General features: G+C 35.2%; 6 protein-coding genes and 2 long non-coding RNA genes across 11 annotated transcripts; 6 read left to right on the forward strand and 2 right to left on the reverse strand.

The window, feature by feature from the left end:
- Positions 1–476: 476 nt before the first annotated feature.
- On the forward strand, positions 477–2,149 carry LOC125577065 (cyclin-dependent kinase inhibitor 3-like). Its single transcript, XM_048737757.1, has 2 exons — positions 477–849; positions 1,472–2,149. Exons 1-2 carry the CDS (start codon positions 477–479, stop codon positions 1,513–1,515), a joined length of 417 nt encoding a protein of 138 aa, XP_048593714.1. The 3' UTR covers positions 1,516–2,149.
- Positions 2,150–4,349: 2,200 nt separating this feature from the next.
- Positions 4,350–6,914, reverse strand: LOC125576951 (zinc finger MYM-type protein 1-like). Its single transcript, XM_048737505.1, has one exon. It carries the CDS (start codon positions 6,912–6,914, stop codon positions 4,350–4,352), a length of 2,565 nt encoding a protein of 854 aa, XP_048593462.1.
- Positions 6,915–9,369: 2,455 nt separating this feature from the next.
- Positions 9,370–11,653, forward strand: LOC106439642 (protein phosphatase 2C 56-like). The gene is made up of 4 exons (XM_013881137.2): positions 9,370–10,440; positions 10,523–10,813; positions 10,910–11,015; positions 11,078–11,653. Exons 1-4 carry the CDS (start codon positions 9,925–9,927, stop codon positions 11,434–11,436), a joined length of 1,272 nt encoding a protein of 423 aa, XP_013736591.2. The 5' UTR covers positions 9,370–9,924; the 3' UTR covers positions 11,437–11,653.
- A 1,635-nt stretch (positions 11,654–13,288) lies between these two features.
- Positions 13,289–15,039, forward strand: LOC106373936. Of its 3 annotated transcripts, none has more exons than XM_048737759.1 (6): positions 13,289–13,494; positions 13,669–13,734; positions 14,107–14,211; positions 14,306–14,420; positions 14,508–14,625; positions 14,720–15,039. In XM_048737759.1, the coding sequence occupies exons 2-6, from the start codon at positions 13,725–13,727 to the stop codon at positions 14,771–14,773; spliced, it is 402 nt and encodes a 133-aa protein (XP_048593716.1). In that variant the 5' UTR covers positions 13,289–13,494; positions 13,669–13,724; the 3' UTR covers positions 14,774–15,039. The 3 variants fall into 3 exon arrangements, with proteins under 3 accessions (XP_048593716.1, XP_048593717.1, XP_048593718.1); XM_048737760.1 differs by having other exon boundaries at positions 13,444–13,492; positions 13,666–13,734; XM_048737761.1 differs by having other exon boundaries at positions 13,453–13,596.
- Positions 15,040–15,214: 175 nt separating this feature from the next.
- Positions 15,215–15,757, forward strand: LOC106373931. The gene is made up of 2 exons (XM_022697222.2): positions 15,215–15,408; positions 15,492–15,757. The coding sequence occupies exons 1-2, from the start codon at positions 15,283–15,285 to the stop codon at positions 15,552–15,554; spliced, it is 189 nt and encodes a 62-aa protein (XP_022552943.1). The 5' UTR covers positions 15,215–15,282; the 3' UTR covers positions 15,555–15,757.
- Positions 15,758–15,986: 229 nt separating this feature from the next.
- On the reverse strand, positions 15,987–16,655 carry LOC106359896. The gene is made up of 2 exons (XR_007315388.1): positions 16,507–16,655; positions 15,987–16,429 (listed from the first exon to the last, which is right to left on the reverse strand). It is a non-coding gene; the product is annotated as an uncharacterized LOC106359896 (long non-coding RNA).
- A 244-nt stretch (positions 16,656–16,899) lies between these two features.
- LOC125577068 lies at positions 16,900–23,109 on the forward strand. Its single transcript, XR_007315391.1, has 3 exons — positions 16,900–19,196; positions 19,270–20,425; positions 20,506–23,109. It is a non-coding gene; the product is annotated as an uncharacterized LOC125577068 (long non-coding RNA).
- A 714-nt stretch (positions 23,110–23,823) lies between these two features.
- LOC106373902 (glycosyltransferase BC10-like) lies at positions 23,824–26,096 on the forward strand. Of its 2 annotated transcripts, none has more exons than XM_013814019.3 (9): positions 23,824–24,374; positions 24,557–24,756; positions 24,833–24,904; positions 24,987–25,077; positions 25,156–25,236; positions 25,308–25,370; positions 25,470–25,592; positions 25,674–25,712; positions 25,784–26,096. In XM_013814019.3, the coding sequence occupies exons 1-9, from the start codon at positions 24,009–24,011 to the stop codon at positions 25,943–25,945; spliced, it is 1,197 nt and encodes a 398-aa protein (XP_013669473.1). In that variant the 5' UTR covers positions 23,824–24,008; the 3' UTR covers positions 25,946–26,096. The 2 variants fall into 2 exon arrangements, with proteins under 2 accessions (XP_013669473.1, XP_013669477.1); XM_013814023.3 differs by having other exon boundaries at positions 23,828–24,374; positions 25,777–26,096.

Consider the following 26,096-nt stretch of genomic DNA (forward strand, 5'->3'; position numbering starts at 1 on the left):
TAGATCACGGACAAGGTTTCTATATATATAAAGTTGAATTGTGCTCTGAGCACAGCCCTCCACGACACAAAATAGGGTGGGGCTTTTGCCGACACGTGTCAGCTCGGTAGTGCGTCTGTGTATCCCACGCTCTCTCTTCTTTTCTCGCGCGTCATGGAGTTGTGCATTCTCTCTTCTTTTTGCGCGTTATGGGTTATTTCGATTGGGCTTTAATTTTTTATGGGTTTCATGTTTACTTTAGACTTCAATTAGAATAAATCCCGTGTTTTTTTTCTTCGCCTCTACAGAACCCATGTGGATTAGGTTTTCTAAATTGCTCTTCCATCTTCTTCCTTAGAGTAAGAAATGTTACCAGTTACCAAATTATCATCTTAAACCCTCCATTACTCTCTCACACATGATCTATATTCAATGTGATTTCTGGATCTGAGGCGTTGGAGATTCATCTATAAAAAGATCCGAAAATCAGTCTGAAAATGGGCAAATACATGAAGAAATCGAAGATTACCAACAACGATACGGAGCCCACCGAGCCAACTTTCCTGGGAGTTCGCACCAGGGACGCTAAAACCCTAGCTCTGAAGCGGCTCAATTCCTCCGCCTCTGATTCCGCTCTAGCTGGAGACTCTTCTTGCTACCTTCAGCTCCACAGCCGTCGCCTCGAGAAACCCCCGGCGCTGACGGAGCCAAAACAGCCACCGAGAATTAAGGAGCCTGGCTCGAAGGGTCGGGTTAGCTCCGGTTCGGGTTCGGTTCATGTAGCTCAGAGCTGTAAAGGAGATGATTGGTTTGGAAAGTCTGAAGCTTTTTTTGTGGAGAGAACAGTCCTGATTTTCAATCGATACAAAGGTTCGTGATTTCGTGCCCTAGCGATTCATCTTCTTACCAATTCGATGAGACCCACTTTGTTTTTTTTTTTGGTTTTATTGAAATATGTTTAGTTTGAGTTTGAATCAAGACCCCCGTTCGTGTTTTGTGTCATAGCTTCTTTCGCCCAAACTGTGAAGAGCGTTAGGCTTCTCTTAACCTTTCGTTGTTTGCTCAAATCATGTTTTTTTTTCCTCATGTTCACCTGATTGGTTTGATTTTATATTCGACTTTACTCTCTTCTGGTGTACTGCTGTGTTATTACTGCTCACTCTCGGACTCTTTGTGGTGTGAGATTAGACATTTCAGAGTTATTGTTGTTTGTCTCATGTGTACCACATTGCAGAGGTTATCAATGTGTATCATATTTAATATCTAAGTTGGTGAAAGTATGACCCTTTTTGTGAATATAAGTTTTGAGTCCTCTCCTTGATGAGCTAATGACATTGGAAGTGGTACGCATTAGGGTTTAGAGATAGAGATTCACCGTAATTTTTTCAACATATGTTTTTTTTTTCTAACTAAAGTGGTTGTTGTATGAATGTCAGTAGCTTTTAATATGTAAGATCATATGAAAAAATGGATACTTTCTTCGTAAGTGTAGTGCAAGTACTGTGGTGTGGCGTCATGTTCATGGGACCTAGCTAAGCTGTTGAGAAGAACTACGAGCTACCTGATGGGCAAGTGATGACAATTGGTTCTGAGCGGTTCCATTGTCCTGAGGACCAAAGTTATTTACCAGCCATCTATGATTCGTATGGAGAATACTGGTATCCATGAAACAACTTTAACTCTTTAATGAAGTGTGATGTAGACATCAGAAAGGATGTGTACGGTATAACATCGTGACCAGTGGTGGAAGCACATTTTCTCTGAGATCGCTAACAATTTGAGCTAAGATATCACGTCTTGGTCTACAAGCAGCATGAAGATCATAGTTGCTACTTCTCCTGAGAGAAAATACCATGTCTTGATTAGAGGGTCCATCTTGGCTTCACTCTGTACATGGTGATCAGTGGTGGAAGCATATTTTCCCTGGGATCGCAATGGAATAAGTCAGGCCCATCCATTATTCTCAGGAAATGCTTCTTATTGGAGTTCTCATTTTTTTCAGAAAAGAAGCGTTAATCTACCCTTCTTTTTTTTTTTTTGTTCTTATGTATTTTGAAATTCTGGCCAAAGACATTTTTAAAGATTTATGTTCTTTTTATTTTCAGCTGCCTGTGAGTGAATAATAACACATAACTATTATATAGCATTGTGTTTCATGTTCTCTTTGTTTTGTTTTTTTCTACGTTTGTAAACTTCTATCAGTTCAAATGGTGAACTATAGATACAATACATGATTAAAGAGAAACCAACACGTACCATAAAAGCGAAGTTAGGGAACCCAAAAGTCTAATTAATGTTGGAGTTATTAAATCATACAATCAGCCTAAAACAAAAAAAAAAACTTACATTACATGACGACACAACAAAGACAAGAAGACATCTTAGAAGGTGTTTTCATGGTTTGTATCAGTGTTCAGGGTCGGTCTAATAGCCCCTCTGCCTGCAACCCATAAGCTGTTCCAGAAACTCGGTGAGTCTGATATGTTAGAGGTCCATTGATCAGCAAGTTTCTGGTCTTTGGCCGCTGTGTCTCTCCTTCAACCAGCAGATGTCTTTATACTCTCCTTCTATCTTCTCTCTTGTGATTTTCTGCTCTTCCGAGTTGAAATAATCTCAGTTAAAAAGACTACCACAGACGAGTTGAAATGTTAAATTTAATTGCATATTCCTCGACTATATAAATCGAAACCTTTAGCTAAAATAAAAACACAAATCTTACAAAAATATTTTCACATAATGCACGGAGATCAACCCCTATCAAAACTCGAAGCCCTCCCTCAAGACCTCCAAGGTGATATATTTTCAAAAGTAGCACGGTTATCAAGAACCACCATACGCCATCTAATGCAATCATACCCATTTTGCCGAAGCTGCTAAAGACACACGAGTCTAGAAGCATATGACAGTCAAATCATTGATTATCCATCCACTTGCTTCTCTAATAAGGTATTGCAATCTCATGACAAAATATTTGTCACTGGAAACTTAGAAACAATGCTATTTGTATAACCAAATGAAAAAATCACATACTTCATTTTATATATGGTGAATCACTTCTAATTCCTAAAAGTAAAACATCATATCGCATATCTGTTTTCATGTACTTTAGCAGTAACAATTTTTGTGGGTTTCTGTTGGACACAATATATAAATTTTTTACTTCTCTACGTTTACGTTTAACCACTCATTTTTCTCATGCATATATATTACGTCAAGAAAACGTATACACAATATTTATTAATAATTTCATGTATATTTATTGAATATTTTAACATAATTAACAAACAGTAAACATATAATATCTATTTTAGTATTATTAGTATTTTCACTCTAATATTTTAAACCTCATTTTATAATTTATATTTTGTGAAAGTTGATATATATATGTATTATATATATAAGGAGGTTCTGAAATATATGACTGCTTTAAATATAACTAAAGATGTGAAACAGTAACTCACATACGTGAAAAGAAAATACAAAGAGATAGATATAACATGGTATACTCAGAAGTTTAATATCCAATGAAAATTATTAAAATCAAAATTTTGTTAATGTTTTCTTCAAAATAGTAGACTCACCCGCCCGTAGGGCGGGCCAATCCCTAGATAAACCAAAATTATTTTGAACATATAAATGGTAAATAATTGATTGTTTGGAAAAATCGATGAACACCTTATCTTTCTATATCACATTAAAAATATCACATTATTATTAGTCTGATTTTTTATGTAATTAAAAAAATAAACAACAAAAAGACAAACATAATATACATAATCTCTATACATGTTTTTAAACAAGGAAAAAGATTTACACAATTAATCTTCATGCTTAATTTAAAAGAATAATTATTATAATTGCAGGCCCTGTGTTATTAATATAACTTAATATATAATATTTTGATTGACGTAGTTAAGTTTTAAATACGCGTTGAAGAACCCTACTTCTTCTCTTAACAGCTTCGCCTGCAAGGAAAGCTAAAAGATTAACATAAGTAAGCAAACGGAAACCAACATATCCACTATTCATATTTTTGGCCATCTTCTATATAAATACTGATTTCAACAGCTCTCTCTTTTACACATTTTTTATTATATTTACTGTAGATAGTAGATGATTGATTCATTGAACTTGAGGTCTCTTGGATATTCTGTCTGTTGCCCATTATCCAGAAGGACCAGAACCAACATTCACATTTCCATTCAAACAACATATAATTACACATTGTCCAAGGAATCAGTGCCGTGCGAAGGTTTAATGGAGCTTGGGGCGAGTATAAAAATGGGGCCTCTTATAAAAAAAATTTCCTGTCAAAAGTATAGTATATATTTGAAAACATAAAAAAAAACTAAAACAATAACTTGAAAATACTAAGACATAATTTTTCTTCCTTCTTTTTCAATAAATTGTTTCACCAAAGTTTCATAATCTAGATTCCTAAGTAAATCTCTTTCTATAGATATGATTGCTAAGCCATTTAGCCTTTCTTGTGACATGGTTGATCGTAGATAAGACTTTATTAACTTTAGCTTGGAAAAGCTTCTTTCGGCAGTGGCGACTGAAACCGGAATCGTCAATAATATTTGGTAAGCAATCCATGAGTTTGGATAACACACTTCTCTTCCTTTTAAGAAGTTCAAAACTTCAAGAGGTCTCTTGCAATCTTGTGGCAAAGCCTCTTTTAGAACCAGTAGTTCAAAACACAAATCATCCGCAATAACATCATAATGATTTCCATGCTTTAAAGCAGCTTCAAGATTGGTACAAGATACCATCAAACTATCTTCACTTGCTGACTTCAGTTTCTCCAAATCAAACAAAAATCCAAATGTTTGTTCATACTTCTGAAATTGCTCAAACCTTGTTTCAAGAGAATAAATAGCTCGATCCATGACTTCAAGGAAATAAGAAATTCTGAAGCTCTCTTCTGGAGATAAATCTATAGACTGATCATCAACTAACTCTGATTCCTCATCAAAAAACTTTTTTCTTTTGATGACACGCTTTTTCTTTGATGGGAACATGGCTTCAATCTCCATAGCTTCTGCAATCTGTTTAACATCAGATTTTGCACTCTCAAAGCCTGTTTCTCTATAATTTCGAAAAAAAGAAACAAGTCCTTCTGACTGAGAAACAGCAACTTGAATATTCATGTCTTTTGACTGCACACTCTTGCTTACTGTGTTAACAGCAAATAAAAGTTTGTACCAAATCACCATAGACAACAAGAATTCATAATTTCCAATCCCATGTGTCTCGCTTGTAGCAAGACACTCAGCAGTGCTTTGTGTACTCGGATCATCAGTAGTCTCTGCTATATAAATTAAAGCATCTCTTATCTTTGGAGCTTGAAATCTAATCGCCTTAACACAATTAACATGACTTTCCCACCTAGTCTGTGATAAAGATTTCACTGTCAAACCTCCCACCTTATCTTCTAAAACTTTCCACCGCTTTGTTGAAGATGCAAAGACATTATAAATACGCTGGATTATCCCAAAAAATGAAATGGCTTTTTCAGAAGTGCTTGCCATATCACAAAGAGCAAGATTAAGACTGTGACAACCACATGGCGTATAAAATGCACGTGGATTAACATCAAGGAATCTTTTTTGTACTCCTTTATGTTTTCCCTTCATATTGGATCCATTATCATATCCTTGTCCCCTCACATCATCAATATCTAAATCAAGAGAAACCAATACATTCTGAATCTCACGGAAAAGCCCTTCTCCGGATGTATCGTTAACTATCAAGAATGTGAGAAAAAATTCTTCTATCTTAGCTGAAGCTGCTGAAACATCAACACATCGAAGGATAAGAGTCATTTGTTCATGATGACTTATATCTGGAGTACAATCAACAATGACTGAAAAAAATTTTGCACTTCGAATCTTTTTTATGATAATACCTTTGATCTCATCAGCCATCGTTGCTATCAACTCATTCTGAATTTTGTTGCTGAGATAGTGATAACGAGATTCCCCATCTTCAAACCGTCTAACATGTTCTCTCATTACCGGATCCCACTCAGCCATTGAATCAATAAAGCTTAAAAAATTTCCATTGCCATCTACTCTTAGCTTTTCGTTTCCCCCACGGAATGCTAAATTTTGTTTAGCAAGAGTTTTTACCAGTGAAAAAATTCTGACCATGACATCTTTCCAATGATTTCTCTCTCTGTTGAGTTCTTCTTGAATGTGCTTGTCAATTGTTTGGTTTTTCTGCAGCCTTAGTTCAAGTTCCATCCACTGGTTCATACATTTGATATGCTCATGACTTGTCTCGTGGTACCTTAACCTTTCCAAAATATGTTTCCAGTCATTGAATCCCTTAGATGCCATGTGACTGGGATTGTTGTCGCGAGTGAACAACTTACAACAAAAACAAAAGATTTTATCTAATGTTTTTGAATAAACTAGCCAACGTCTGTCTTGCTTCTTTCCATTACTCAAAGATCTTATATAGTATGCATGAGAAAAATGTCGACCACTTGCCTTCTCTCTTGGAAACACAAAATCATTCGGTAGTCTTTGAGCAGGACCTTTTTCAACCATGACAAGTCTTAATCCAGGTTTGACTTCTCCCCAATTTCCAGGATCATAAATATCTAAGATTCTGCCTATATCTGTACTATCTTGATGATCATTCACATCATGATTCTCCTTTATACTTAGATTCTCATCCTCTTCAATGTCAACGTTAACATTATCTTCATTCTTCTTATCTTCTTCATTAATAGTCTCATCATTTATTTCCTTCTCATCTTCCATTGGATCATCAAGCTCGTCACTACTTCTATCGGATTCATTAAGATTTGCTGGTTGTACAAGAAATCTGTCCATGGAACCTTGTATTGATCTCATCAATGCATCAGCTTTCTCCTTTCTTTGTCTTTTTTGAGCTCTCGATAGATATATTCTCTTTGGTGGCATATTTTCTGAAATTAATAATAAAAATTCATCACTTCAAAAAACTGACAAACAAAGATAGTTACATTAGAATTCTACAAAGAAAACAAATACCTTAATACAGAAGTTGAAGATGTGATGAAATAATAGGAGACAATTGTTGGTATACAGAAAAAAGAGAAAAGACGTGTGTTGGCTTGAAAAATAGATTGATATGAGATTCTATGTAAAATATTTAGGAATCTATAAAGGTTAAAGGATTTACACTTTTTCCTTTTTTTATTAGAAATTTGACATATACAACGATATTTTCTTGTTTGAAATTTGGAAAAGTGACAATAAAGTAAAATTTCTTTTTTGGAAAATATCTACCAGAAATTTAAGAAGATCGAACATGGATTGAATGGGTAAACAATTAAATAAAACTAATATGTTACTAAATATTTTTAGAAATCTGGGGGCCCTAAAAAAATTGTTTATTTTGGGGGTCAGGGGCAAAAGCCCTTTTGGTAACACTTGAGGCACGGCACTGCAAGGAATACGGCACAAGTGGTATAAAACATATGGAACTTGATAAGATACTTTGTATTGTAACGTTTTGCTGCCAACCAATAATATATTACTTTTTTGAGATATATTCAATGAAAAACAGAAAAAGGGAAGATAAAAAAGTTTAAAGAGATATTTACGGAATCTAAATGACTGTCTTTGTCAGTGCAATGAACATTTTCCTCTAATCTCTCCCGCCACCCAACTAACACATCTCAGAACGTACACGTCACCCTCTCTCCTTCACAAAGCCAGACTTTTCTTCGTGTACGTGTCGCTCAGCCATAGGTTAAATGTAAAATATCGTACCCATTATTATTCATATTTATATTATTTATAAATAGGATTGATTCAACATTATTAATTTATTATTCATATTTATTTTCAAAATTCGGAGGACACTCTCATGTTATTGGTTTGTTGCCCAGGTATGTCAGTATATATAAAATACAATTTTTTTAACGTTATACAAAATACTATTTGAATAATGTTTTATTTTATATATTACGAAAATAAAAAATAATTATATGTTTTATAAAAAAATTATTTCTCGCCGATACAGACTTACACTATGGCTATGAATGAAATGAAGAACAAAATATAAAATACATGCAGATTACTTAATTTGCAGTTTGTACTGCATTTGTTACATTCAATATTTAAAATGCAGACCAAAATAAAATTATAAAATAATTAAAAAACTGCATGCAGATACTTTAATGTGTTAATTTTGAACTGCATGGACAAAAAGAAAATGGTTAAGGGTCCGATGCAGGTGGGATGTGAGGACCAATAACATATCTGCATATTTTTTCTTTCTATTTTTTACTTATTAAAAAACTCATTTAACTCATTTCACTAAATTTTAAACTAATCAAAAATCTCTTTAAATGTATGATTTAATATTTTTATTTATCATTTATATAACAATTTATTTTTAGCGGAGTTTACCTTTTATATAATGTTTTTTTTGTTGTAATTGTTTTTACCTTTTATATAATGTATGGTTTTTTTTTGTAATTGTGTTTACCTTTTATATAATGTTTAAACTTTCTTTGTATTTATTAAATTAATAAAAAAATTAATTGATAAGAATTTGTATTTTTATTTTAAATTTTTAATTTACAAAATTATTCTTAACATTTGGTTAAATACACTAATTCGACAAATTAACTTGACGAGTTAGATCTGCATTTGTTCTGCATGATCTGTATTTATTCTGCATGATCTGCATTTGTTCTGCTTGATATGCGTTTTTGATTTGATCTGCGTTTTTTTGATGTGCATACCATTTGAAGCCTATGGTCCGTTCTATTGTTCTATGGTTATATGGATTTTAAATGAACTAAGATTCAAAATGTCAGCTTTTGTTTTTAGCTCTACTTGATACATAAATAATTGATCATTTGTTCAATGTTTTTAGTTTTAAGTTTGACCAAAAATGGTATTCAAGATATATAATTTTAAATAATTAGACGAATAATAAAATGTTTCCCATTAAATTATAACTATTTAGATGTTTTGCCGGTGGTCTTTCATTTTTCTAGAATACAAAACATCCAATTCTTTCCTTGTCTTATTAATATGGATAAAATATTGTTCTTATACTAAAAGTGACCGAATTCTAAACTATTAATGTTTTTTTATATCTAAATTATATATGCATATGATGTCTGGATTTTTTTAGTCCAGTGATTAGAAGTTACAATAAATTCGGATTAAATTGTGTTTATGACAAATAAGTATATTGTAAACTACAAGACTTAGATCAGAACGTGACAAGTACGTCCAACTATTAGTGAACTAATAAAAATCATTAAACTGGAGGACCTAAATCAAACTAGGAAAAGGCAACATATTTCGTTTGACAAATAAATAAAATATTTAGTTGAATACATAAATTAAAAGGTAACAGTGTCTTTTATGGATTTATATTTTCAAGAATGAAACATCTCCCCTTATTACAAAAACAAAAAAAAAGCCTCCACTTTTAGGATAATGTAATAAATAAAGATAAATTATCTATTTACGTTAACCTAATAAATAGTCGCAGATTTGAAGGGATTGTTGCGTTTGCCTACCAAGTTCCTTTTTCGTTCCTTCTTTCTCTTTTTTATGCGAAGAAGGCACACGAGAGTGTTTTAGAAGAAGAAAAGATGAGTCTTCTTTTCAACTCTTTTAGGTAGCTGAATCTAGAAATGGTTTTAGTTGTGAAAATTAATCGAAGAGAGAATATTTTAAGAGGTTGTAATGAGTTACCCACAATACAGGAAACCCTGATTCAAATTCAATACATACATATTTGTTTTCTTTTGCTGTGTGGTGATTTTATCCCAGCGAAAATAACGGTTTCATGTGCTAGTTAAAGTACTTATATTTTTCTTTTGTGGAGAGTCATGGGTTTCTTGTCTGCATAGTGCATAGCTTCTCACAAAGTGGTTCTCTTTAAAAACCAATAAAGAGAACAAAGCTTGAGGTTCCATCAATGGAGGAAGTATCACCGGCGGTTTCTATGCCTTTCATGCCTTTCCCCGAAACCCAGATGGAACTCGCAGGGATCATGTTGGGTAAAGGTTATCACAACGGCCAATACTCAACTCAAGATTCCGACAACAACGGAGATTCTAGACAGGAGACTTCACGCTCTGTTTCTGAATCTAGGAAAGTTTTGTCCTCTCGGATCAACTCTCCGAACTTCAACATGAAGAATCAATCATCATCATCAGATATAGCCGCAGGAGAAGAGATCAACGGTTCAGTTGAGAGATCGACGGAGAAGAAGATGATCAGCACAACAGAGAGCAGGACTCTGTTCGAGTTCAAGAGTGTGCCTTTGTACGGCGTGACTTCCATCTGTGGAAGAAGACCGGAGATGGAAGATGCTGTCTCCGCGATACCAAGATTCCTCCAGTCTCCGACCAATTCGTTGATAGATGGTCGTTTCAATCCTCAGTCCGCCGCTCACTTCTTCGGTGTCTACGACGGCCACGGCGGTTCTCAGGTAACAAAACACAATCAATCTCCTCTGTATATTGCAAAAGTATATGACTTTGAGTCTTTGATTGAGATCTTGTGTTGTGTAGGTAGCGAACTATTGCAGAGAGAGGATGCATTTGGCTTTAGCGGAGGAGATAGAGAAGGGGAAACCGATGCTCTATGACGGTGACACGTGGCAGGAGAAGTGGAAAAGAGCTTTGTTCAACTCGTTCCTCCGCGTTGACTCGGAGATCGAGTCAATGGCCCCGGAGACTGTCGGGTCAACGTCGGTCGTCGCCGTCGTGTTCCCGACTCATATCTTCGTCGCGAACTGCGGCGACTCAAGAGCCGTTCTTTGCCGCGGCAAGACTGCGTTACCTTTATCTACTGATCACAAGGTTAAGCATATGCAGATTCATACATATGTATTGCTTCTCTAGCTTCATAGGTTTTTGATTCTTGATTTGAATCCATTTTGTAATGTATGTGTGTAGCCTGATAGAGAAGACGAGGCGGCGAGGATTGAAGCCGCCGGAGGGAAAGTGATCCGGTGGAACGGAGCTCGTGTGTTCGGTGTTCTCGCCATGTCAAGATCCATTGGTAAGCTTTCTTCTATAAATAGAAACTTTCTTTTGTTCTTACAGTCATGTATTGTGTGACAGGCGATAGATACTTGAAACCATCGATCATTCCTGATCCGGAAGTGACGGCTGTGAGGAGAGTCAAAGAAGATGACTGTCTGATACTAGCGAGTGACGGTGTTTGGGATGTAATGACCGATGAGGAAGCGTGTGAGATGGCGCGGAAGCGTATTCTCTTGTGGCACAAGAAGAACATGGTGGCTGGAGATGCGTCTTTGCTGACGGATGAGCGAAGAGGTGAAGGAGAAGATCCGGCGGCAAAGTCTGCGGCTGAGTACTTGTCAAAACTGGCTTTACAGAGAGGAAGCAAAGACAATATAACTGTGGTGGTGGTTGATCTGAAGCCTCATAGGAAACTCAAGATCAAAGCCTTGAGCTGAAACAGAGGGTCCTTTTTCTATCTTTTATCAATGAATATAGGTCTCTCAAAGAAACAAATTATAATTTTTAAAGTGACATGTTACAATCATGTCAGACAATGTAGCTTAAAATGTTAAGCTCATTGTCTTTACGTCTGAAAAGCCCCTTGTATTTTTCCTCCCGGGCTAATTGTAATATGGTTACAATATACATTAATATATAGACATCTTAGTATCATCCGTTTATATCCAAATGATTTTCAATATTTTTGCATATGAAAATGGAAAGATATTTTACTCTCTATCCAAAGAACTCGCTCAAAAGTCATATATTATTAGAGAACATCTCTGCTAGTGGATAGAAAATATAACTTGGTGGTAAAAGGGGTGTTCAAACTTGGTTCTAGGCTTCTAGCTGATAGCAAGTGGGGGAATCAAAGATCCTGCGTTGGTGAAGTAAGACGAGAGATTCGCATCCGAATCTTCAAACATGTTTACGAACTTGTGTTCCTAAATCACCAGAAATCACAAAAATGACGAAGTTATTCACATGATGAAAGATATACATGAGAGAGACTCTTGTATATGATTACGCGCCAGAAGTTCGTGTTTAATGATCATATTAGTCTATGATTTGTGAATAACTTCGTGCTCAGTGAGTGTTTAATGATCATACTAGTCTATGATCATACTAGTCTTTATGACTAATGTTCTTGGAGGAATGGTCTTCTGGTTGTTAAATCGTTTATTTTAAACAATCAATTTCCATTGCTTGACAGGTTGTGTGATATTAATTAAGAAAACAAACAAGCTACTATATCTAATCTATTAAAAGAAGAGTACAAAATTAGATTATCCCTTAGTTTTCCACTATATTTACAATGACATGCCACTGAAGTTATTATTTAACCTACCTTTTAGGATTTTTGTCTTTTTTCTTCAATTAATGTATTTCCAAAATCAAATTCTAACTAAAAAATCATGGCAACAATAATTAATAAACTAACTTTTAATATTCTTTGTCTTTTCCTTTTTTATTATACATATGTGTGTTTGAAAATAATTAATTTCATATATACATTTCGTAATTACATACATTATACGGTAATTATTTTACTAATTCCACATATACATAATAAATAGTATACAACAATTTTATTATATATAGTCATAAAATTGTGATCCACAAAAACAGTTTATACAACAATTTTATTATATATAATCATAAAATTTTGATCCATAAAAAATAAAAATACATTTGTGTGACTTTACACGTCATATTCTAAATAAATAGATGATATAATTTAGGATTTACATGATAAAATAAAACTATTCAATACAAACTATAAAACTATTGTGTTTAGAAATGTCATATTAAAAAAAAATTAAACGCGTAAATTTTAAAATATATATTATCACTTATACAAATAAATATTCATTTATAAAAAACTAACACCCGCGCGGGTGCGCGGGTCAAGCTCTAGTATACATTTAAATCGTCATGATAATTAGATAAACACCAAATTGAAGAAATCAACAAAAGTTAAACGTGAAGTGTTGGTAAGTGATATCGAGTTGGACATACTTTAATATTTGTTGTATCTATTACGTAATTCTGTTTATTAAAAAAGTTGTATATATTACTAAAAATATTCGTAAACTAACATTTGGAAATAAACTTTCTTTTTTGGGTTTTAAAATAAACTTGATATTTGTTGAAGACGTTTTCAATTTGAGAGAAGAAACACGATTAGTAGCTAAAACTGCAATATATGATGAGATGGTGAATACATACCTAAACCAACAACTAAAAAAAAATGATTAAAGATAATCAAGAATAAATATGCTTATGGAGCTAATCAACTCTTAGAATAAGAGTGTGTAAAATAAGAAAAGAGATTGAACTTTGGGGTTGGGGCAAAAGAAAATTAAAAAGTCTCTCCTTTGAGTCTGACCTCAGACTTGGCTTCTTCTACTCTCTCCGCATTTAACGCTTACGAAGTTGAAGTTGAAGTTGAAGTTGAAGCAGCAGCCGAAGAAGAAGAAGAAGAAGGAAGACGACTCTCTCCTTTCTCTTAGGTAGCTCGAATCTCGATCATCTCCCCCCTCTTCCCTTTGCAATCAATCTCCTCTCGAATTGAGCTGGTTTTCATGGTGTTTGATTGATTGATCGATCGATCTGTGTGTTTTCGAGCCTTAGTTCTAACTTCAGGGGTGTAAAATTCATATTGTTACTGTTTTTTTTTGTTGAAGGCTAAATTTGAAGCAAGAGCTTGACGTTCACCGAGGCTCTTTTTACTGAAGAACATATGGCAGAAAGTAATCATCTTCTTCTTCTTCTTCTTCCCCTTTATGTTCAGATTAGTCATCTAAAGCTTGACGCTTTTTGCATATATGCTTTCTGAGAACACGAACATGGCCTTGAGATGGGACAGCGTTGACTCTATCAAAAGCCTTTAGAACCAAACAACAAGTTAAGATGTCTTTAGGGGTAGTTATGACTCAGTCTCAAATATTTGAAAAGATTAAACCAATAGAAATTGGTTAACCGAGTATTGATACTGGTTTGTGTTGGTTAAGCTCTTTGTAAGATCGTTTGACTCATGCTTTCAAGTGGGGAGTACCTTGAAGGTTGATGAGTTTTTCATCAGTTTGGATTTAATCTATTCTATTGATTTTTATATTTTGTAGATGTTAAAGAGCGTGGGGATGGAAGTGCAGATCTGGTGAAATCCATGGGAGATAAGAATGCTAGTGTTATCAGACCAGCTGCTAGATATTACTCTGCTATTAAAGGTATCATCACCATTCACAACTAGCTCTTTCTCATTGCATTAAGAAACTCTTCCATTGATTCTTTGTGAGCTAATACATTGGGGTTGTGTGATAGATGCTATGGTTTGTGGGAAAGGAAGATATACGCTTGTAAAAGACGTGGATGATGTCGAAAATGGAGCGTATGACAAGCCTCTCCCATGCTTCGGTTGTGGAATAGGATGGTTCTCGTGAGTAGAATCTTTTGTTTTGTTTTTGGTGTTAAACTGTTAAGTCTCCAGTTCTGTTTACCTGATGATATCTCTCTCTCTTTACAGCTTCCTCCTGGGATTTGTGTTCCCTCTCTTGTGGTATTATGCGACATTTCTCTATTTCGGGAACTACTACCGCAAGGATCCTAGAGAAAGAGCCGGTCTTGCTGCTTCCGCAATCACTGTAATGACTCTCTCCTTCTCTCTCTCTCACCCCCTCTCCTCTTTGACTATTTGAGCTTCCATCGAAATGATGATGAGATCTCGTGATGTTGCAGGCGATGGGATTCTCCCTCTTGCTACTGGTGATTGCTGTTTTCAGGTGGTTTTAGTGGCGCTTCTTCTTACGTATACACACCATACTCTTGAGCTATATATATATATATGTACAATCTTGGTCCCTTCCTTGTCAAAGGATTATAGAGGAGGGACTTAGATATATGGCTGTACATTCAATATAAACCCAAAGTGCAGATATTATACCCCTTATATTTACTCAAATCTCTTTGTATCGTGTTCTTCTCATTATCTACGTTTGTATGTACAAAGGAACAGCATAAAAATAAACGAATAAATAGTTGTTTCTTTCTTGAGCTAATGAATGTTTTTTCTTTTTTTGTTGGCTTTGCACCGGTTAAGTAATAAACCACAATATGTGAATTGGTAGAGAAAACCGAGATGAAATTGGAATTACAGTAATGAACTAGCAAACCAAGTAAAAAGGGGAAGTTGACCTTCACGCGCAAAGGACTCGCGTCAAATTAAAAAAAAAACAAAGCTTCGTTATTACCAGTTCAAGTGTACGTGTTAGGTCGCGGTTGTTCAAAGAAGAGACAAAAAGATGAACAAAAGATTTGGGGGGAAGAAGCCGACGGGAACTCCGTCTTTAGCCCTGTCAACCGTCGTCGTTGTAGCCTCATTGCTCGCCGGAGCCTCCGTCGTACACAATTTATACAAGCCAGATCTCGTAAGTTATATTCTTTTACAATGCGTGTAAGGTGTTCGATGTAATGTCCAGATGATGTGACAATCATTTATCTTTCGTTGCAGACATTACCTCAGATGGGAAGTGATGAAGTAGACAAGAAGGAAGAATCTCGAAACAAAGATTAAAATCCTTTTTTTTTTCTGTCGTTTCTTGTCTTTTTATTTCACAATCTCCTCTGGGTTCTGGAGTTTTATGCCCTTTAAGACTTTTTTCTGTTATGTAATGAATAAGTCCCCTCACTGGTCAACTACTTTGTGATCCATCCAAGTATTTGATTGCAACTTTGCATTTACATTGCTAACTGGATGTAGAGAGATTTTTGATTTTATCTCATTTGACAAGTGCTAACATACAGTGTAGACAGTAAAAGTTTTGTGGATAGCTCCATGATGGACATAGCCCTTTCCGCAACATATGGGTCTCCTTACAGTTTTCATACATCATGTCCAGGTAGAAAATCCTACTTTCAACACGTAAGAGTTCCCATGGTTCCGTCAAAATCTCATAGACACCAGTCACCACTATACAAAATCAAAACGAACATGCCAAAAAGAAGGGAAAAAAAAAACATGAAACTGTTCTATGTGACTAGATCTATCGTGTCAAATACATCGAAATATGAAAGAAAGAGGCACCTAGATTTACACTGCACATTCAACTACATTGGCTCTCTAGCACTTGTTTTTTTTTTAAACTTCGGAACAACACAGAGCACAACGATTCATAAATTGTAACTGCTGTAACCATTAACATCGGAAGCTGGCCTATAGTCCGAATCATAAGTTTGCCCACTGCCCAGTCAACGTTGGCGTATAGGTCGAATACATCACATATGATATCAAATCACAAATCTCACTCATGATTAGCTAGGGCATATATTATATATAGATAATAGATATGATGATATAATTAAAAGGATGAATATGAAGAACCTTGCGAAAAGTAACTCCTCTCCTTTCTCATTCTTCCAAGCAGTCACTTGACCTCCATACAAGTACACCTGACATTATACAAGCCACATTAAATCACTAACACGCACGGATCTGGTTGTTCTGTATGATCAGATAAGGAGAATACCCCGAAAGATTGGCAGTGACGATCGCTGATGATGATCTTTTCTAGACCATTGATGCCTTTAGTCCGCTCAAAGAGACGATGCTCCCTGGCCATGGCGACTACTCCAACGAGCATCTTATAACATAAAGAAGAAGGCAACTCTCTTTTTAGGCTGCCAGCGCAACAAATAGATTCAGTACTATTCGCCACGTGTCCAAGCATTTAAACGCAGCGCGTTATTTAGTCCGTGCTTTATATGACGCGTTGTTTTGTTGGGCCTTGCTATTTAGCCCATGCAATACAAGATTGTACGATACACAGTGTTTTGAATTAGGTTTACGGTGGTTGTTTTGTTTCGTCTCCAGATTAAATCGTTTCTCTCCTTGCGCAGCTGACCTTCCATCTCCTCCATCGCAAGACCTCATAAACTGAACGAGTGTCTTTAATCCCTCCATTAATCTATCAACCACGATCTGGATGCAATGCGATATTTGATGTCCGATGCGTTTGAGACGACTATAAGAAGGTATCTTCTGTTCTTCTCAGATACTACATCACTTTCGTTCTAAATTCTTCTGAAAAAAAAAAGCCGGTGCTATGGCTAACGTTTTGGTTCTCCTCTCCGATCTCCAGTCTGGTGGCTCCTCCTCCACCGTCGAAGTGCGCTTGCTTCGCTTCTGGGAGGCTAGAAACGTCTGCCGTGGTGGAGAACTCATGGGCGTCGACATGCTCTTGCTCGACTCTCAGGTTATGTTTTAGATCTGCCATTGGTTTTGTTTTTCCGATAGAATCTGTACACGTACCCGCCCTCTCGAATCCATATTAAAAGCACGGCGATCAAATTTTTAGTTCTTGCTGATTATGATCTAAATATTTAATTAATCGTTTCACAACTTCACTGCCTTGAGTTTACATTTGTTAGATTTATTGATGTAAGATTTGCTAGATAATTATATGAGGTTTGTCAGTTTCTTCACGTCGGCTTTTATTGATAATTTTATAAGATTTGTTGGATAATAATTTTTAGTTTTCGCTGATTATGATTTAAATATTTAATTACTCGGTTCACAACTCCACTGCCTTGAGTTTACATTTGTTAGATTTATAGATGTAATATTTGTTAGATAATTATATGAGGTTTGTCAGTTTCTTCACGTCGGCTTTTATTGATAATTGTATAAGATTTGTTAGATAATTATATGATATTTGTTAGATGTCCTCGCGTCAGATTTGATAGATATTTATATGTTAAATCGATTCTGTGGCGCTTTCGTTCTGCTCACCGTTTTTTTGTTAATCATAGTTGTGTTTTGTTTCATTTTCAGTCAACCATGATGCCGGCTACCGTTAATGTTAACCGATTTTGAAGTCACACGTTGTAACCAGAATTATCGCCTGTCAGACTCTTCTCTACTAATCCGGTTTACCGACTCCACCTCTTTCAAGAAGGTCGCCGAACCAGCCGTTCCGATACCTCTTGAATCATTCCTGTTCCGTAACTACAGTGAGATGCTTGGTCTTGCTAACTCCAACAATCAATTACCGGGTAATGCTCCTCTTATTATCTCTTCTGATTACATATATAAGGATATCTGATAGTCTTTTGCTCACAAATCTTATTGGTGAGATTACTGCTGTCAAGAGTACGGTCACTGACCCTCCTCAGGACAATAATCGTGTCATGGCGACCATTAGGATGGAGAAGTAAGTTTTTATGAGCTTCAGTATCTTCACAGTTGTTTTGTATTTCCTAAATACGTTCATCTTACTGTTCTGCCTTCCAATGATGCAGTGACACATCTGTGACTATGAGCCTCTTTGACGCTCAGGCTGTTAAGATTCATAATCAGCTGGAGCAGATGGGAGTGGATCCAAGGGTTGTCGTTGCAACCAGTGTGAACCCGAAGATTGTGGGAGGTAAGCAACCAGTGTGATACAAACATGTCTAGCCCTGAAATGATGTCGATATCATTCATACTCGACTTATAATGCAGGGCGTCTGTTTTTGAACGCCACATCCGGCACACACATCTATTTCGACAAGCAAACAGATGCAGGGGAACAATTGTTTTACAGGTATCATTTTGCGTGTCATTGCTTTTAAACATCCTGATTATAGTATTTCCGAACTGTGCATGGGAGTGCCTAAGGACATTGTTATCTTCGTAAACAGGTTGGTTGAGCAAGACACTGGGCTCCCGCCAGTAGCTCCGCTGCTAAAGAGTTATGCTAAGGTGGAGAAGCTGAGTATATCTGAGCTCAATGATTTTGTCGTCACTGCTACGTCTCAGGTTCGTTAGCATGATTGTCATGTCCTTTATCAAATGTGATTTATCATTCCTAATCCGACTTTATAACAATGCAGGAAATTGATTTCATTTGTGCCGGAAAGGTGACTGGAGTCAAATTGGACAAGGGGTGGTGCTATGTTTCCTGTTCAAAATGTTTCAAGAAACTCCAACGGTCTGTCTCATCTCTCACGTGTCTGTCTTGCAACACCACCAGTGCAGTTGGTTTTTCGGTATGTACTGACCCTAAGCAGCTTAATCATCTACGTTTAACTAACTGTGTGATTTGAAAATTTTATATGCACTAGATACCGTGTCGAGATGTCAATCGCAGACGAGACTGGTGAGGGTTTGTTTGTTGCCTTTGATGGAGTTATTGCGAAGCTCCATAACATGAGGGCCCATGAAGCTGCCAACCTCTTGGTACGTTATGTTATATTGTGCTTTATTTGTCAGTTGAATATCTACTCAATGAATCGTACCATTGTAAATGCAGGCTGGTGATGATGTCAACCCCGAAGAAACTGATGCTCCTCCGTTTGTTCGAGACATGGAAGGAAAGTCATACACGTTTCAGGTGAAGGTGGGCCCATACAATTTCACAGCAAATCATCAAAGCTTTACCATCTCACGCATTCTCGGCGAGGGTGAACGTGCGCCACAGCCTGAGTTCGTTGAAGATGTATTACTCTTATATTCTCCACTACCGTTTCTGCTTTGTATAAATTTAACGTTTTCATTCGATAGGGTGGTGACGATGACAATGGAGATGACAACAACGGTGCTAGCTTGGTGAGACGTAAGATGGAGGGTGGTGGATGTAGCAAGTCCGCAGGACCATCTGCTAAGTCTAAGAAGGCACGGAAGGCATAAGTGGGAAGGCAGATATCCCTTCTCAATAATAATAAAGTTTTTTTTCTCTTATGGACAAGTATGCATTTGGTATTTCCGTATTTATTATTTCATGTTTTGTGATAGCTTATAATTTTATCTACAATTATTAAAAATCGAATTATTTTGCAAAAATGATATTGTTTATTTTCTTTGGGAATAATCCAGCTAGCATTACATAACATCAACTTACAATATAATATTTTTATTTGCTTATTCGTTTTCATTATGTGAATTTAGTATATTTGTCCACTTATTACCTTCATGGTGATTAGCATGTTCCTATAAAAAAAATCAAACAAATAGATCATTGTTTTGGCGGTGGTTTCTTTGCGTTACTGAGTTCATAAAGTACAAGCGCTCCTGACAATATATATTGTTTATTTTCTCTTTATTGACATTTGAGTTGTTTCTTTGTAACAAGTATCCATTACGAAGTTCCCTTCTACTTCGTATTATTCGATTTTAAGTTATGTGCTATCTTATGGCTTTAGCTATATTTATAAAAGATCTAATTATTTTGGCAGAAATGTTAACATCAATCACTTGGTTGATCACCGAACCGAGATTGATATTGTAAACATATGTTCCTTTTTAATATTATATCTCATGAGTCATCTCTAATCTGACTTTTTTATGATGCAAGAAGTTCTTGGGCTCCTTCTGCAAGGTGTAGTTGCTTCCAAAATTTCTGCTCAACTCTTACCTTGGTCATATGCTGGAGGATATTTGGATATCTTCCTCCATTCATTAAGAAACAGGTCGACATGAGACTTCTCTTTGTTTTACACCAAAGCAAAAAATATGGATGCTTAAAAGATACTCTTTTTTGTTGTTGCAGCTACTTCTCCATCTTCAGCCTCATGATGCTGCTCAGCTATCCCATGTAAGAATAAGAAAAATATGGTATCTGTCATCTTTTTAATGTAGGAGATGACGAGTCCCACATCAAATGGTACTTTAGAAGTTATAGAAAGCAACAAAATTGAGTCAATGCCAAAGTTTTCATGGTGAGTCTAATGAAGGTTGTTATAGCACGGTTGATAAATGGTGGTAGGGTCATGGTGAGGGCAGAGACTGAATGGCAAGGAGCTGGTGTGGTCACGGCTTGGCAGTGATGGCTGTATGACTTAAAAAAAACACAGATCAAAGCAGATGAGAGAAGAGAAGGAATCATAGGTAAGGAAGAGAAGGGAGAAGATAGTTTGAAGATAGGTTTTTGCGTATACATAAAGATAAGTTACTTTTTTGGTTTAGCTGCAATTTGGTTCAGTATTTGTTTTTGTCGACTAATTATTTGATAGTAACGTAGAACTAAAATAAAAGTTCTGCTAGATATGTAACTTTATTATTATAAATGTATTTATTTATGAAAATATTTTTAATTATTATAAGACAAATTTTCAACAGATAAGAGTACATAACAATATTTTATGTTGTGTATGCTTTTTCAAAATATATTATATATATTTAGACCAAAAACTATATATTATATTTTGAATTTTTACAACCTTAACCAGACGCAAGGTCTATGTGCAATGGTACGAGAATGATGGTCATGCTAACATGGTTCTTGAAGCTGAGATCATGACTGGTACAGAGGTTGGTGATTATTGAACCTAAAAACAACAATAAAAACTCGAATAATAATACACTGAAACTGAATAATAAAATTTTATTAAAAATACAGGTACATTCAATATAAACAAAATAAAAATTAATCAATATTTTGATTATTGAACCTAAAAACAACAATAAAAACTCGAATAATACTTACTATGTATAAAAAAATTGAACAAACATTTAATAAATGTATACCATTTCAATCATTAAAATCGTATCATGTTAATACAACTTTATAATCTCTAATAAGAATAATGAAAAAATAAAGAAAAATTTAGACATATGCGAAGATAATGTAAAATGTGTTTACATTATAAAGAAATTTAATAAAAAGAGAAAGATAATAACTAAAATAGTATTATGTAATTAAAATATATTTGAGAACAAATAAAAATACAAAAATAAGCAAACATCAAACATTAACTAAAATAGATATAATATCCTTCATCACTTAAAATGTCATATTCGCCTAAAACACTAAAACACAACCACCAAAACAAAAAAAAATAAATACTATTATACACATCTCTTGCAAATTCAAACTTAAAACACTAACCACCAAATCAAACAAAAAATAAAAATCGAAATCACAAATAAAGTATACCCCGCCCGTAGGGCGGGCCTATCCTAGTAACCCATAAGAGGATTAGATTTCCCTTATCCCCCATTATGTGATTGGGAAATGTAGAGTAAATAAATGGGAAAGAATATAGTAAAAAAGAGAGGAAAAATAAAACTGAGAGGGAGAGTAAACTAGAGTAAATACATTTACTTTTGCTTGAGTTGGAGTAAATTTATTAGTGTGTTTTACTCTCTTTTAAATTTTTAACAGTAACTACAGATAAGAGGAAGAAAGATGTTTTTACTTGATTGGTAAGATTTTGGAGTAAGTAGGAGGAGTAACTGATATTTTCTTTCCATAAATAGTCAAAGGGGTTTAACCAAAAAAAAAAAAGCCCAAGGGGAAGGATCAAGAAAAGTCAACGAGTGCACATATAAACAAGAACGTACTAACTAACGTATGTTAACATTAATTTGACATTTTTCCGTTGAACAAAGAGCGAAGATAACTAGAAGTCCTTTAAAATTCACCCGTGTCCCGTAAACTTTGTTAGTATAATTGGTTGTAAAACTTTTGAAAATATATATCTTCCATTAAAAAGAAAAAAAAAAGATAACTCGATCTCTTTAGTTAAGATGGAAAATAGTGTATTTTCAGCGTTAGTTTGTGCTCTGTGACATGGAAACGACATTGCATTTAACATCATTTATCATATTAGGGCATCTCCATCCTATTTTATTTTTTTCTCTAAAATAGAATAAAAATGAATATGAAATAAGAAATGATCCAACCCAACTTCATATCTCAATTACTTTTTGTTTGTTCATATGGAGTGGAAAATGGAATAAGGTTCCATCAATTTTACTCAATTTTCACTTTTACTCTATTTTGAAAAAAAAAATAGAATTTTACATTAGAGATATATTACATGTTCAAATAAATGAACAAAAAAGTAAAAATGCTTCTACCATCAAATAAAATAATCAAATCTATAACTAAAATCAAAGCTTGAAATTTTGAAAACAAAAATATGAAACAAAACAGAAATATGAAAGAAACGTTTTTTCACTCTTCCCTATTTATTGTTCATTAAAGTCAAGCTTTTTCAATTGAACACAAAACTCTGTTTTGTTTACAAATAAGAAAAAAATTGTAAAAATTTTCCATTAATTATTGTCCATCAAATTTATAATCTTCATATTAATTTAGTGAACACTAAAATAAAACAAAAAGTTCAAAAGAAGACTTAGAAAATAAGATGTCTGAATTGCGATGTATTGTTATTTAATTATAGTTCAAGTGTTTTACAAATTAAGGCTCTTTATTACTATAAAATTATAGTAATAGTTATTAACACAAATTTAACTTATGTAACAAATAGATTTTCATGTATTGTTATAAAATAGATACATATTTACGTGTTTCTACTTTTAATCGGTTTTGTTCGGTTTAATCGGTTATATACCAAACCATATCCAAATCCTACGGTTTTTATAAAATTATATCCATTCGGTTTATATGGTATATACCAAAACCAAACCATATTATCTATTTCGGTTCGGTTCGGTTCGGTACGGTTCGGTTTTACCATATTGAACAGCCCTAGTTCAAAGGCAGATAGTCAGACATTAATGACGTTATGAGTCTTATGACCCATTTTACATCTCATCTTTCTAGTCGAATCTATGATGCATTTGTACATTTAGGGCTCATGATAATCAGTTCCAGAGTCGTGAAGCCAACTCTAATCCAACACAAACTGGAAATATTGATCCTTTAGGGAACTTTTGTGACATTGTTTGATAACAACAAACTTAGAGAAATTATTTGAGAAAATGGAAAACCGTTCTTTAATAACGTTCCTCTCTCTCCCTCTCTTTTTTTTTGGATTCGATCACTGGAGAAGAAGACTTGTTGGTTTCACCAAAAAGTCTCTTCAATTCTTTACTTCAAACCCAACAATTTATAGAGACAGAAACTAATAAGACAAGGGAGTGAGATTAAGTATAAAAGAAACAGAAACGCCTCTGAATCCTCTTGAGACATTAACAACAACTTGTATATAGCTTTTCTTAAAACAAAACCAATATTTGCAAATCTTTATTAGGCAATGCCTATTTAAAAGAGAGAAGGGAGGTGTTTAAGCGTGGTTGGTTTCAATGAGTTATAAGGAGCAGAAGTATTTGCAGAGGCCACGTCACCACACATCTCTGAAGAAGCCCTTATGTGTCGTTCTGACAGTTTCAGTAATCAGCATGCTTCTTGTTTGTACTCACCTGTTCCCACGACATGGCAAGAGCTCTTCCTGTCATGGTCTCTCTAGTTCTAGAGGATGCGAGAATGCTATTTCAGCGTTGCTACCTGCTCATATCAGGAAACTCACTATTAAGGAGATAGCAGCACGAGCAGTGGTCAGAGACATACTTAGAACCCCTTCCCTGGTCACCCAAAACTCCAAAATCGCTTTCTTGTTCTTGACTCACGCTACTTTGCCATTTGAGGAGCTCTGGGATGAGTTCTTCAAGGTAACAAACACCTAGACAAACTCCAACTTTAGTTACTTTTTCTTTTAATTGCTTAAAAACCACTTGTGCACCAGCCGGGAATCGAACCTGGTTCTGTACCGTGGGAGGATACTATTCTACAACTAGACCACTGGTGCTTGTTGTTAACTGTACTTACGTTCATTTTTGCTGGTGTTGTGAAGGGTCATGAAGGGAAGTTCTCCATTTACATCTACACGTTCAAGGAACGTCCAGTTCACATCAGCCCTCATTTTTATGATCGAGAAATCCATAGTGATAAGGTCACTTGGGGAAGAACTTCAATGGTTGATGCTGAGAAGAGGTTACTGGTTAATGCTCTTGAGGATCCTGAGAACCAACACTTTGTTCTTCTTTCAGAGAGGTATTGATTCCAATCTTTATCAAGTATCCGTATATTAAGGTCTTCTCCAGAACTCAAATGTATTTTCCATGTGCAGTTGTATACCGTTGCATACTTTTGACTACACTTATAGATATTTGCTATACTCCAACGTCAGCTTCATTGAGAGGTAAATTAAAAGAAAAAAGGTTTGAGTTCTCCACTAATATTATTCACTAACACAAGCTTCAATTATCTATATGTTTCTCAAGTTTTGTGGATCCTGGTCCACATGGGACTGGTAGACACATGGAACACATGCTACCGGAAATTACCAAGGAAGATTTTAGAAAGGGTGCTCAGGTAATCTCTAAGAGCTTGTCTTGATTGGTATGTTGCTACTTGCTGTTGTATAACTTTTGTGTATACTCTTGTGGCCAGTGGTTCACAATGAAGCGACAGCACGCGGTTATAGTGATGGCTGATAGTCTATACCACTCAAAATTCAGCAAGTATTGTGGTGTAAGTTTTGCAAGTGAAAAGTTTCTCCCTTCTCTTTGTTCTGATTCTGACATTGTATAAATTAATTTCAGCCGGGGCTAGAGGCTAACAAGAGCTGTACTGCAGATGAACATTACTTGCCAACATTCTTTAGTGTGAGGATATGCTTCTTAACACCCTATTTTCTGCAGTATACCAAACCTTAATTTCTTGATGATGAAAAATCTTGTTTATTTGCTGGATCTTCTTTTCAGAAAGTTGATCCCATGGGGATCTCGAACTGGTCAGTGACGTATGTTGATTGGTCTAAACGAAGGCGGCATCCAAAGACTTACAGAGCACATGAGATTTCATTAGAGTTTATGAATAGTGTCTCGGTATGTTTTGATAACGCAGTCTCTTGAAAACTGGTCACATGTAGCATCTTATTCTACTTTTGTCGTTTTTCGCTTGTGCAGTCCGAGGAAATGAGTGTGCACGTCACAAGTTTGGGAGAGGTATGCTCTTGCGACTTTCTCTCTGTCACTCTCTTTATTTATACTCTTACTCGTGGTTTTGAAGCATGAAGAGCTGCATCGGCCCTGCACATGGAACGGGATTAAACGGCCTTGTTATCTGTTTGCAAGGAAATTTCATCCTGATGCTCTCGACACATTGGTCAACCTCTTCCCAAACTACACAAGCCCAGTTGTCTGAGATAGGATTCTTGAGCTGCAAGTCTTTGACCTAATTATGTTCCAGATATTGATTTTTTAGATACTGTAAATTTTCTATTTAAAAAAAATGAAATAATTCTTGGTTTTGTAAGTTGTGTTTCTTGATGAAACTGAGAGCCGGCCGGTTACACGCAACTAGAGAATAAATTTTGGTTTAAAAAGTTA

Source organism: Brassica napus, chromosome A8 (genome assembly GCF_020379485.1).
Source record: "Brassica napus cultivar Da-Ae chromosome A8, Da-Ae, whole genome shotgun sequence".
In the NCBI taxonomy this organism is placed as follows: domain Eukaryota; kingdom Viridiplantae; phylum Streptophyta; class Magnoliopsida; order Brassicales; family Brassicaceae; genus Brassica; species Brassica napus.